This window comes from Balearica regulorum, chromosome 24 (assembly GCF_011004875.1).
Source record: "Balearica regulorum gibbericeps isolate bBalReg1 chromosome 24, bBalReg1.pri, whole genome shotgun sequence".
Taxonomy (NCBI): Eukaryota; Metazoa; Chordata; class Aves; order Gruiformes; family Gruidae; genus Balearica; species Balearica regulorum.
In genome coordinates, this window is record NC_046207.1 from 7,226,654 (window position 1) to 7,239,945 (window position 13,292).

Genomic DNA, 13,292 nt, shown 5'->3' on the forward strand with positions numbered 1-13,292 from the left:
ACAATACTGTAAACACCAAAAATGCTAATTTGGTTAATTCTGTTTTTTTGTAAAAGAAAGTGTCTCAAAACCAAGTATCAGAGGAAATAACAAGGAACTTTTAGACCAATAAAAAAATTTTCCCTTGCTGTATCTGTTGCTCAGTCACAGCAGGACAGTGATAGTGACAGGTCATCAGGAAGTGAGAAACTAGAAAAGAATGACACTAATTTGATCCATTTCATTTGGTTTTAGTTAAATGAAACAAATAGGGAACATATCTGAAATAAGACTATCAGGCTGAATTTATTTCAGGCTGGACAGCTTTTTAATATTACTGTGATTCACTAACAAATAATTATTATGAAAATAAATCAAAAGGAAAGTGTTGTATGACACACTGATTTTTAAAAATAACCAAGCTGTGTTTGACCCATTTTGCTGTTGCCTTTACTGTGTGGTTTTCATTCAGAAGCAAGGAAAGTGAAGCCAACAAAACATTTAACCTAAATTACTAATGACTAAATAATTCTACTAAGTAAAGAATCAAAGTAGCAAAGACAGACTTACCGTCTTTCACCGTTATGTTCAAACTTTATCCTTACATCATTCTGCAGAAGAAAGAACAAACGGTCAGTTCACAATGAAACTCTGGCATAAATAATAACACACAACCTTATGATTTTTAAGGCCCAAACACAAAGCAGGTCAATTTGTGATTGCAGCAGGCATCAACTCCTCAAAAGAACCCAAGTCTGATAACTTTCTCCATGGAAGCTGAAGCAAACTGTGGACAACAAGCAGCTGATATGTGAACACAGCATTGTGAGGGATGGAGAAATTGCTGAAGGAGAAAGAGAAGGAAAGGGGTAAAATTTTTATTAATCGTCACTTAAACAGAGGACACTGAAATATACTTTAAGGGAAGTTAAAGTTATTTTAAAATCTTTAAAACTGCATGGCACTTTAACACTTTAAACACATCCATTTTTAACACAAAAATCTGAAATTGAGTCCAACAACATACTGATCTGAACTGAAGCTAATTTTTTCGTGCATTCTCAGAGCAAGCATGTTTTCTTCTAAGGCAAAAACAGAGAGATACAGGCAATGTACTACATTCCTTATTCTTAAGACACAAACTAAATCTCTGCTTTTGCAAGAATTCAGCCCCTGAAACTCAAGCTATGAAGTTACAAACAAGTTATGTGTCATCTTTTAAAGTGCAAAGGGGTCGTGATTCGTATCTGGCAGATGGTTAAAAGCACTGACCGTGCAACCTGCGCATTTCACTCTAAACCCAGAAGATGCTATGTGGCACAGAAGAGTCAACACACCGAACTTTCAACTCTGGAGATCGAAGTTCAAATCCCAATTTAGGTCACAAAGATAAAAATAAAAGGGAAAAATCTGCTCTGATAAGGTTCCATAATTTCTGCTGCACAATTTATGTGATTGGAATAGATTAAGCCATCTGTGAAAGCCTTAGACAATAGGCAATCATACATCTAGGAACTTAAAAAAAAAAGTGGCCAGGAAATGCTCTTTAGCTAGAGGAAGTATCTGGCAGGCCTAGTGGTCAAGAATGCAGTTCAAAGGGACGCGTGCAATCACTGCGAGTACACAGTATTCCTGCAGCGGTACTGTAGGTACAGAATTATCATGGCAAATGAGCAATAATCATCTGCAGGTGGGTAATTTACACAGAATTTTACCAGAGATGTTTTCTCAGATGTGGGAAGAGAAAGAACTTACTCTAGAATGACAGTAAAGTGAAGCAAATTCTAGAGAACTCATTCTAATTGAACAGTAAAGGAAAAATGCAACAAAACGCATAGGAATAATAAAATAGAAAATATGTTCACCACCCAACTACTGATAAAATAGCCGTTTCTCAGACACAAAGGATGGAGGAATGATCCTTTGTATTAGGGATTTTCAGGGAAGGAAGGCTAAACCAAGTAGCCCAGTCTAAGGGAACGAAACAGGACTGTTTGGATTAAATTGAAGTAATTTTTCAGATTAAGTTTCTGACCTCAAGATATGTTTTAGGTCATGAAACAGCTAAATGACAAAGCTCTCGCTGATTAAAATTAGACAACACTAAAAGATCCTCAGGGCTCTTTGGAAACCTTTCTTTAACTTGCTGGTACCTAAGCAAACTAAAATATCCTTCTCAATGGCATTGCATGTTTTCAAACCTGTAATTTGTAACAAAGGGAAGGGGGGTGGAATTTGGCATCTATCTCCTGATGATTTTTCCAAAAGGATCAGACACTGGCTATTTGTGTCTGTTTTTCCAAGACCTAAGAGAAGGTATTCAAAGTGATCTTAGTGTTTACATTTCAGAGAGAACCTAGAGGAGTTAAACATCTAGTGTTGTTTCCTTTGCAAACAGGGAACTTATCACCTATATAAACCACTTTTCAAAGCAAGTCACATAAACTGTCCTAAGAGACTGTCTGTGACGCGATATCATAAATAACAATTACAGATTTTGATTTAAGACATCTCTGAATTTGCGTTTCAAAGTGATTTGGAAAGGATTTTGTACTACTCTGTCTACAGATTTGTCCAGCACATTCGAGGAAATCCCAGATCCCAGCTGAACAAGTAGATTATGAGCAGACAAAGCATAAGGAAAAGACAGACATGAACTTTAAAGCCTGCTCCAAAAAGCTTAAGCCTGTAATAAGGATGTAAGTGGAAAGAGTTCTTTTACCAATATAGGCAACTTCTCCTGTTAACATTAGTCTAACTGTAAGTTACTTGATTTAATTTTTAAGACAGTAATGGACAAAGAATTCTTGACTGAAATTGTTGCTTTTGCATTCAAGCATTTCATTCAAATGATATGCAGCATACACTGACTGACTGATACTATTCTGTCCTTTCTTTCTACCAGAAAGTCAATGCAATAGTTCTCTCTATGAAAAAAAAGTCTCTAGCAATGTAGAATGAACCTAGAGAAACTTTAAAGTATTGACCCTGCCACTTATTACCTTGGGAAAAGTACTTCTTTTGGAAAACAGACTTAAAATCCCCATACGCAAGTAAGGGTTAGTTTCTTTCCTCTCTGTGTGTGACATACGACTGGGGAACTCCAGACAATCCTCTGTGTGAAGGATGCTGCCTTTATTCAGACACCTGCAAATAGCTGTTCCCTTTTTCACTGAAGCAAGGTTTACTGCAGTTTCACTAAAGCCAGTCCTTTCAGACAATCCCCTTCACTGTTCTTCTTGGATCAGCTTCAGTTTGACTACTTTCATCTGGATCTTCAGTCTGTATTCCCAAGCAGTCAGAATCATGTGAAGATGAGACCAGCATTAGTTCATTATCCGACAGACTGCTTTATGCAGCTTTAAACTGCAGTGGCCTCCTTTTGCATGAGAAATAAAAATACTTGTTTCCTTTTCATCATTATGCTTCTCAGTTCCCTGCTTTGAATTTAAGTATTAATTCCACTACAATGAAAAGTACATCATACTGCTACATCATGACAGAGTCAGTAAAGAAAAGCTTTCCTGGCCTCCCACACCTGCTTAAATGATTCCATAAAGGTCACTGCACACAACTTGAAAACATGCCCCTAATTTATAATTGCTAATACTGAATAGAAAGCCAGTTTTCTTACCGGAATTTTTTTTTCTTCCACTGCAGAGGCACACTGGTTTGTTATTGCAGGGCTGCCCAAGAGGGGTGGACTGCTGGCATTGTGTTTTTTCTTTAAAAAAAAAAAAATCTCATTTAAAAAAAATGGCAATATGATCATGAAACCAGAAAACCATCTGGTAAACTTTTTAGCTAATCCACACAGACCAAACCCCATCAAAAACATGCGTGGGAGGAAGGCAGTATACTAAGAGGCTGCAAATTATCAAAACCTCCCTAGTCCATAAAGGTAAGTAAATAAAAGCTACTATGTTGGCAACACAGCCTGAGCCAGAATAGGGAACTAATCCACCAGTGATGCTTCCGCAGTTGGAAGCACAAGAGAGAACATGGGCAGCAGACCCACTGGCAACCTGCTCTGTCCCTTCTGCCTCCAGGTAAGAATTCCAAGTACCTATTACCTGTTTGTTGGAGTGAGCAGTGTCTTTATTCTTCATGGTATCATAGCCAGTCAGTCTGTGACGTCGGCTCATCTGGAGTGCTACCAGGTCCTTCATGATGGACTTCAAGGCCTCTTGTTCATCTGCAATGCACAAGAATTTTAGTAGTAAGTTGCCTGGGTGAGTACCAACTGTAACACTTCTGCACTTGTTTTCTGCTGTTCATAGAAAGACAATCCTTTCTGCTGTTCATAGAAAGACATATCCTTTGCAAATACCCTGCAATTTCATTTAGTCATAAAAAGCCCAAACTTAACCTAATATCATGAAGCAGTAAACAGATGGGTAAATTTTAAGTCACTTCTCCAATGTCACAGAAGGATCTGGCCATAGTAAGGTTCAGAATAAATATCCCCAGCCCCTAGTTCTGTTAAAACGGCTTCACGACAAACAGTAAAACTTGGACAGATTTGCTAGATCATCATAGGTCATTTAGGAAGGGCAAACTGATGTGCTTCTGCCACGGAAAACCTGGTAAGAATCTGTTCTTTCCAATTTTATATCCTGTTAACTAGACTTCTCGCTTGCTAGCGGAACAAACCACAGCCAGTAGAAAGAAAAATTAAAATCTGGACAAAGAGTCATCTTAGAATATCTCTGAATACAAATCCACTTGCACTAATTTCCCCAACGCATTCCTCTCTTCCCTCAAAACAAGCTGATGGAACAAAGTTCAAACCATTTTATGAGACTTCAAGATCTACTGAACAGATTCAAATTGCACAGCATTAAGAACACTGTCTGCTGGCAGAGTATAATGCAGCAGGTCCAAATCAAGACTCCTTACAAATTCAGGAAAACAAAAAACACACATCAAAATTTTTCTTATACTACTGACTGAAAATTACTTTCTGAAGCTAAGATTCCTGACGTAACCAATTTAAAGTGATCTTCCATCACTTGCTAGTTTTGAGGAGAGAAGTGCTATTTAGCAGAACTTTGTATGAAGTCTAGATGGGAAAAAAAAAAAAAAAAAGGAGAGAAATCCATAGTAGCTAGGCTGTGATGGATGCTGGCATAAAGGTGTCTAAAAGCTACTGAAAAAGAATCCTGTGCTTTTGTAAACATAACAATCCTAAATTCCTCAATACAGCAAAAGGTAGAAAAAGTTGACACGTGAAGTTTGGTCGAAAATGGGACTGCACTAGCTGCTTTGCTCCTGGGCGCTGTGCCACCAACGTAACAAAGCAGCATCCGACGCTATTGCTCAGCGGATCTGCTATTGGCACGCTCATGCCTACTGGATTGCTGGTCTGTTGCCTCACATATCAAGACTCAAGAGTTTTTAGGGATAAAGTGTTGTTTCCTTGGCAAATAATACGTCCAGTTAAATCCTTCCTGATACTGAGGCATAATTTAGGCATGAAATTTGAAGTAGTGATTAGATCAGCTCTGAACATGCCCCGAAGAAGAACCTGCCCTTTCTAAAAGGGTCTAGTTGGACTTGACCACCACTTTTGGAAGTAAAGCTTTTGGTTTTTTGACAATTGGATCTTTTGGAAGTGATGTGAACCAGTGATGCATAGACGACGTTATCACAACCCTACTCGTATGCCAGCATACCAGGTGTGCAGTGCTTGTTATGGTGGATTCCTCCTTTCTTCCCAAAGTCCACAAACATGTCACTTTGATGCGCTTGAATTGAAATAAGCATTTTTGAAGCTAATTTGTAAATAACTGATTTTTAAATAACTGAAACTTGATTTTAAAAATCCAGCATGGCTTACACACTCGTTCTCAATTCACGGCACTGGTTTGGGTGGGTAACGGCTCACATTTGGAAGTGTTGTCCTGGGAACAGCTGCTGTACATTAAATGACGGACTGTCTCGCATCTGTATTTCTCTGTAAAAGGGACTCATTGGGGCTATTTGTTTCTTCAGTATCATGTTACGCATTTGTTCACGAGTGACTCTCAAAGAAGCTATCCTACGTTTTATGCAGAATTATTCAGTGTCTGAATAAGAAACTAGATTTTCGCAATGCTTAAAGATGACAGATGTGGGACACATAGAGTTTCTAAAGCTCACAGGGAGTGAATGCTACCAACATTTAGGAGCAAAAAGGGGGAAAAATACACTTATTTGTAAGGGGGCAACATTTTAAAAAGTCCCAGTCAGAACAGAAGTAACATTAGCTTTGGTACAACCAACAGTTTCTGCCCAGAAGGTCTGCTTTAGCTTTCTGAGAGTATTAAACACTACAGCAGAGAGAATTCCACTATGGACTTCAGTATGTGCTACCAGAAAAACAGAAACATCAAGCCTAGGCCAGACTATGGAGGGGAAGGGAAAGAAACATCCCAATGCATTAGCAGAAGGTGTTAATTAGAGTAAAACTCTTAAAAAATGGAAAACAGAGCAGAGCAAATGAAGTTACTTTAAAGAAGTCAAAATCAAAACCCATCAAATCTCTGCTGTCCAAGACAAGCCAAATGAGACAATAACTACATTGTGGTAGTGGAGAAGGGAGAGTACTCCTTGAAATTCCAACTGCATGCAAAAGAAGCGAGGGGTGTAAGTAACAAAACCAAAGCAAGAGCTTGCTTTTCTGAAAAGCACATCAGCCAAAGGAAATAATTGCTAGGATCTCTCTCAGCACTAAGTAACCCCTTGTGGGAGGAAAATGTGAAAAAACACTTGTGAATGAAGTTAAAGTTCCAGGTAGCTAACAGCACAACTTTTTTTTTTTTTTTTTTTTTTAATTGTTTCCACCTTCACATTTGAATGTTTAAGCTTTTACCTTACTGGAGTGTCTCCAATTTACTCTTATTCTTTAATCTTGTTTGATATTCAGCATAGCCTTTGAATCACCTGGCAGACAAAGACTGTGACTTTGCACAACAAAATATTACAAATGGACTGGCATATCCCTGGAGCGCCTACCACCCAAAACACGCTGCGAAGAGCTGGGATACAAGTTTTCCACTACAGTGCAGCTTGGGTTTGGCCAGATACCAGGAGGATGAAGAAGAGCTTGTCTTGGCAGAGTTCCTTCGGGCAAGAAGCAAAACAGCTATGAAAGCAGTTTATAACTGAGCACTCATGACAAGAAGTCAAGTCAATCAAAGAATACATCTATGAATAAGAATTCGCACATCACTTGAAAAGAAGGATCAACATTTACGATGTAATCACAGGCTACAGGTGTTTGATCCCAAAGCCCAGGCTGCGTGTAGAGCCTGCTGGTTTAGCGTCTCATTTGTACAAGGAAGTGGGTAAAGAGGACACACATCTAACCAACTATGCATCTCTTAATAAAGATTGTAGCTCAGCTACAGAGTGAATTTATTTATTAGCTAAGGTGACTTGTGCATTTACAACACGCTAAGACATTAAACTCTTAAGGGCAGCACCTGGCAAGCATCTAAACCCCACTTAGGGCACTGCAAGGTCTGTGTCTCGCTCGCTGTAAACTCAGTTTCCTCTGTAGACAAGTGCTAATGCTGAAATCTTACTTACTGTACTATCAAAGGCTGATGGAACAACTTCAGGTGAATTTGAATCTTAGATTATGATTATATATTTTTTAATAGTCTTACACTGAGCCATTGTCCCCCTAGTACCAAAATATACATTCTGTAATTCATTCCTATGTTGGTGAGGTAGGAAATGATGGAATTTTTTTTTAAAAAACATAAAATAAACATCAAATATTGATCTGAGCTTGTGTAGGGAAAAAATGTTTCCAGTTAGGATAACACTGTGATGGATTTAATGTTGAGTAAGCATGAATAATATTTCCATCAAAAGAGAGGATTTCCACAGACTGACTTTAAAGAAGCACAAGCAGCAGCATCACATTAATCACACAATGCAGAAGTTATTACAAATGAAAACTAGGCAATGTTTGAAGCGCACTGAGAGACCCTGTTTTGCTAGGTCTCCAGTAGGTCTGGGAAACACAGTTCTGCTTTGTGCGGGAAAGATGTTGTCCAGGAAATGCTTTTCATGTTTTAAAAACTACACTCAAGGATTTTTATAACATCGATAAAAGGGAACTGCTACTCACAGAGAAAGCTATTCCTCTGCATAAAGCATTTATTTCAGCTAATAGGTGGTTTATTAGACAGGTCTGAGCAAGTTAGTGTATTTGCTGTGGCAGCAATGGAAACAGTTTTGAAAAAAAATCATGAAGTTCAAACAGAGTAAAAGCATCTGCACACTGGTAAAAACAGGAAGTCTGTAAACCCCTATAACCCAGGATGCTATTTTATATAGCATGATAATAGAAAACACGATACCACACTTGTTTAAAAAAGAAAAAAGCCAACAAACAAGTGTGTGTTTGTTATCTACCACCCCAATAGCAAAGTTGATTGTTTGCGCAAGTGATCAGCAGATCCAGGGGCAGTGAGTAAATTTCTCAAGTGAGGCAGACAAACGGAGTCTATGTTAAAGCTCTGAGAAAAGTTTTTGAAAAAGTTTAATTTTGGATCCTTCACTGCGGACGGTCTCAGTGGTAACAAAATGCTCTTCTGCCCAATTTTTAGGAAATCACAAGTGACCTGGTTTGTAGACTTCAAAGAAAAACCAGAGCCTCTCTACGAACATGATCCATGGGGTATCTATTTGGGGTAGCTCTTCTCTCCCACAGATTAAAAAAGAGTTTGGGATTTAAGCTGGTCCTAACCTGCAGGCTCAGCCCTGCTCCCCTCCCCCCCAGCACACGGGGCTGTCACTGCCGCTAAAGCCGGGAGCTCGGAGCTGGGCTCTGGGTACGTGGGTCAGCCAAGGGAAGGAAGTGACACAGGCAGGAAAAAAGAGCAGATCGAGGGAAAGACTCGATGCAGCTGGGCCTGCAGCGAGCATTTCGTCTGGGCCTGCCACACACCATCCAGCCCAAACACCGCTCCCCCTCCGCTTCCCAGATATATACATATTTCTTGGTATTGGAAGCAAGTATCTGTATTTTAACCGCTGCCAAGGAGCTCTCTGTAGGGAAATAAACCTCAGCTGTAGCCCCTTCTGCAAGGGCCAGAGAATCACCCTCAGTGAGCTTCAGCTGCACCAACGGAGTTACGACAAACAGCGATACCGAGCTCTTAGCGTTAACCATCCCAGGCATCTTTCAGAGTAGTCAATGAAAAACAAGATGGAAGAAAAGCAGAGTGTGATATAGCCTGTTATCTGTCATTATTTAGACTATTTGATCACAACTGCCTAATGAATTTAGGTAAGACCTTTCCTATCACGAGCCATCTGCTTGCAGCTGTGCCACAATTACTCCAGAACAAGTGTACAACGCTACGGTGGAGTGGTCTATGAAACTGTACTTTTTCATTTTGCGCTCACGTGTTTACAAAGAGGCATCCAATTGCCATTGGAAAACACTTCCGTGGAAATCCAACTTCTTCCTTCTCAACTATTTTAACCTTATGTATCATCTGGCAGGTTCCTTTAGAGAAGATACAGACCGAATAATGCTACGCCTCTCTTTGTAAAAGACCAATCTACCAATGGATCTGCATGTATTTGTTGTATTTACAAAATCAAAGCAGAGTACAAAGGAAATGAAGTTGCTGTACTTTTGAGCAACATTTGCAATGCTTTATGAATTTACAAATTAAGAACAAATTATGCATACAGACTAAATAATGAAAGACAGTCTTAGAAAACTAAACTCAGTTGTAGGGAAGAAGCAGTGAAGTGGTAGCCCACAAAGCCATGCAACTCCGCACTTCGGACAGCAGTAGTAATTCCCTTGCCAATATGCACATACGGGTAAGTTCTGGTTTAGAGCAATTAAATTTTTAATTCTAGTACACAAGACTCCACTTTAAACTGAAAAGGGACTAGGTAACACAAAAAATACCTCCGCAAGCAGTTCTTTGTACAGGACATAGAGTCCAAAAGAATTAATTATTCAAATTCAGTCACAGCAACTTCTGATACCAACAGAAGAACTCTTGAAAAAGAGTTTCTCTAACTCCTTTGCTTGTTTCTGTGTTACTGTCTGGGTTAAGGATGGCAAATGAGAATTCAATGGAAGCTTCACAGAGAAAAATCCACTTTGATAGACTCCCAAGCTGCAATTAATACCACAGTAAAAATTTTCCCCGTTAAGTTGAAGCACGTGAATTTCCATCTCAAAAATAGGCAACCTGATTCTCAGAGGCTGCAAAACCTCCCCCAAGCCCGCAGCCTGACCTGCTGATCCTCAGTCACTCTGTCTGGCCAATTTTAGTAAAAGTCTGAAGTCGGGAGCGTGCGTGTCTGCCTGCGGCAGCGGGGCCGGAATGCCCGGGGCCCCCCGCGCTTTCTAGCACAAATCTTTTTCTTTTTTAAGATTTAAAAGAAACCCCCGAAATACACCGTTTGCCCATGGCAAGAGGCTTCCGCGCTGCCGATGGCCCCGCGACTGAGCGAGGGAACCACCCCGGGGGAGCGAAGCCACCGCGGGCAGCGGGACCCGTCCGACACCGACACCCCCCCCCTCCCCGGAGGCCGCCGACCGAGCCGAGGCCGCGGGTCGATCCCCCCCCCGCCCGCAGCCCCGAGGGGCCCAGCCGAGGCACCCGGTTGCGGCTCAGCTCCCTCAGGCCGCGGCCCCCACGGGAAGGCCCGGCCCGGCCCAGGGGCCCGCCGTCCCCCGCCCACCTCCGCCGTGCGGCGGGGAGCCCCCGCCGCGGCCCGCCCCCTCCGCCACAGGCCCGTCAGGCGGCCCCGGGCCCCGCCGAGGCAGCGCGGCGCCCCCGCCCGTCCAGCCCCCGCCGCGGCTCTCACCCATCTCGGCGGGCGGCGGGCCCGCGCCCGGCGGGCGGCGGCGCGCTGAGGTACGGGGCTGTCACCGCCGCGGCTCCATGGCGGCCGGGCCGAGGGGGAGGGCTCACAGCCACCGCCACATTCCCAGGCCCGCGCCGCCGCCGTCTCCTTCCGGCGGCCGCGCTCCGGGTCCCGGGGGGGTGGTGGGAGGGGGCTCGGGTGGTCCCGGTCGCTCCCCGCCGCCGCCACAGGCCGCCCGGGCCGCGAGCAAAACAAACCGCTCGGCGGCCGCCGCGCACCCGCCGCCGCCGCCTGCCAATCACAGGGGCCGACCCGCCGCCTTCCGCCAATCCGCGCCGCCGAGCCACCCACCCGACGGCGCCGCTCGCCAATGGGCGCGCGAACAATCGCGCCACCCGCCCCGCCCGCCGCCGAGCCGGCTGCCAATCACGGGGACCCGTTCCGCTCCCGGGCTATCCCCGCCCTCTCTCCCGCCACTAGGCGGGGCAGTCCAGATCCCGCCCTCAGCGAGCTGCCACTCAGAGTGACGGACGGCTCTCCGGCCCCGCCCCCTCAGCCGAGGTCTGGAGCCGGGGCGCACGACTGGGTCCTAGAGCCCGCCCGGGGCGCCGCACCAGCCTCACCCCGCACATCGTGTGGGTTGCGGAGCTGGGCGGGGGGCACTGCGGCTCTCAAAGCTCCTTTTTAAGAGCGGGGAAAAAAAACCCGGCCAAAACCAGTTCAACAGCGTTAAAAAGCCCCAAGGACGCTAAAACGAGGATTCTTTGGGTCTCAAAAGAAAAAACATGCGACAGTGCCCCAGAGCATCACCGGGGCTGGTGCGGCAAGAGACGCGGTCCCACGGTCCCCATCAAACCTCGGCTACGGCCCCGGGCCAGCAAGAAGTGGCAAACGTCAAAGTAACAGAATGAACACCTCTTCCACTTTTTCATCCTTAAACCCCCACTATTTCGTTTTCCCCACAGTGTTTCTAAGCACTGTAATCCCCTATCGTATCTGTTAGTTACCCAACATGGAAGCGAAGCTCTGGCTCCAGCCCGCAGGAGTAAACTCTAGCCAAGCGTCAAGTTCAGCATTTCCTCACCTTTCATTTAGGAGTTTATCTTAATGAGAAAGTGGTTCTGTTGTTGGAAGTGGAACCGCTGACCCGCTACATTCACTCACTTGCTGATGTAAGACCCCTGATGACAGGTGGGTTGGTTTTCTTCCCAGATTTTGCAATTCTGTGAGGCCACCTTGAACACGCGGGCCATAAGTGGAATACATTCGTGCTAAAAAGCTCATGAGTTACCCTAAATACAACCAACTTTGAGGGGGGAAAAGCCCCCCAAAAACCCAAATGTATCACATAACAAACTTCCATAGATTTTAGGGCAAAGAAGGATTACTACGACTGTGCAATCTAACCCAGGAATTCTACCCCAAAGTTCATAAGCCATGTTTAAATCAAATCATACCTTTTCAAAAAGGCATCTAGGCTTCAGCTACTCTTTTCCAGCTTCTGCTTCCATTCCACCTGCGGGATGTATTTTTATCATGTCTTTTCTGCAAAAGGGACAGCAGAGGGGGTTTGTTTTATTTTTTCAAAGTACAGTCCTTCTTCCCTGGTGCAGCAAAGGCCACCTGCTGCTGGGAAACCCACCTCGAGCAGATGGTTTTAGCAGCTGCTTTTCAATCTGGCAAACATCTAGCAGCAAGTATACTGGTTTTTTGTAAGCGGCTTTGCTTGCAAGCAACACGGTAGCAATGTCAAAGAGGTTGTATCAACTGGATAAGCCAAACAAAGAAGAAAACCAGACTGCAGAGGGAAATTTCTCAAAAGGGTGGGCAAGCGCACGAATCTAAATCCCACAGACCAGGAGGAATTTACAACTTAGCCTAAGCACGACAACGATAGCTGTGATATAGTTAATTTTTTTTTTTTCGAACTGTGTGGATGGGACAATAAAAAGATCTCACAATGCCATACTAGGTAGACACACAAATCTGTAAAGGAATGCTTAGACCAACAGATCTGGCCTCTCCAGAGCAAGCAGCTGTGGACAAAGCCAAGAATTGAACTTTGAAGCTGGCCGGCTTTCAGCAGAAGGTTGGACTAGATGACTTCCATAGATGCCATCTTGAAGTTCCCATCCAAAACCCGGTCTAATGCCGTTAGCGTTTTAGACTTCTCTTATTTTAGTCCCTCCTGTCTTATCGCTCTGATGCTAGAAAAGTGTTTCTAGTTTTCCTGCCTATTCGATCTCATTTTCATGTCCAGCTTATCACCATTTGTTTTCATGTCAAGATTATCCTTTTACTTAAATAATCCTTTCCTCTTTCCTGGTATTTTCTCTCTAAATACATCAAGAAGATAATCATGCCTCCTTTCAGGCTTCATTGTAATAGACAAGTAAGCCACTCTCTCTTCATAACAAAAGCTTTATATTTGTGGTATCTTCCTGGTAGCCTTTTTTGCCCCTGTTCCAGTGTGAATT

General features: G+C 43.3%; 1 protein-coding gene across 2 annotated transcripts in view; it reads right to left on the reverse strand.

The window, feature by feature from the left end:
- Positions 1-11,103, reverse strand: part of MAP3K3 (mitogen-activated protein kinase kinase kinase 3) — a 40,536-nt gene extending 29,433 nt beyond the window's left edge. For both annotated transcript variants that reach the window (XM_075775387.1, XM_075775386.1), the window contains exons 1-4: positions 10,816-11,103; positions 4,053-4,174; positions 3,614-3,703; positions 550-590 (exon numbers count right to left, since the gene is read on the reverse strand). In XM_075775387.1, the coding sequence (XP_075631502.1) occupies positions 550-590; positions 3,614-3,703; positions 4,053-4,174; positions 10,816-10,819 (257 nt within the window). In that variant the 5' untranslated portion in view covers positions 10,820-11,103. The remainder of the gene's footprint in view (positions 1-549; positions 591-3,613; positions 3,704-4,052; positions 4,175-10,815) is intronic.
- Positions 11,104-13,292: the final 2,189 nt, after the last annotated feature.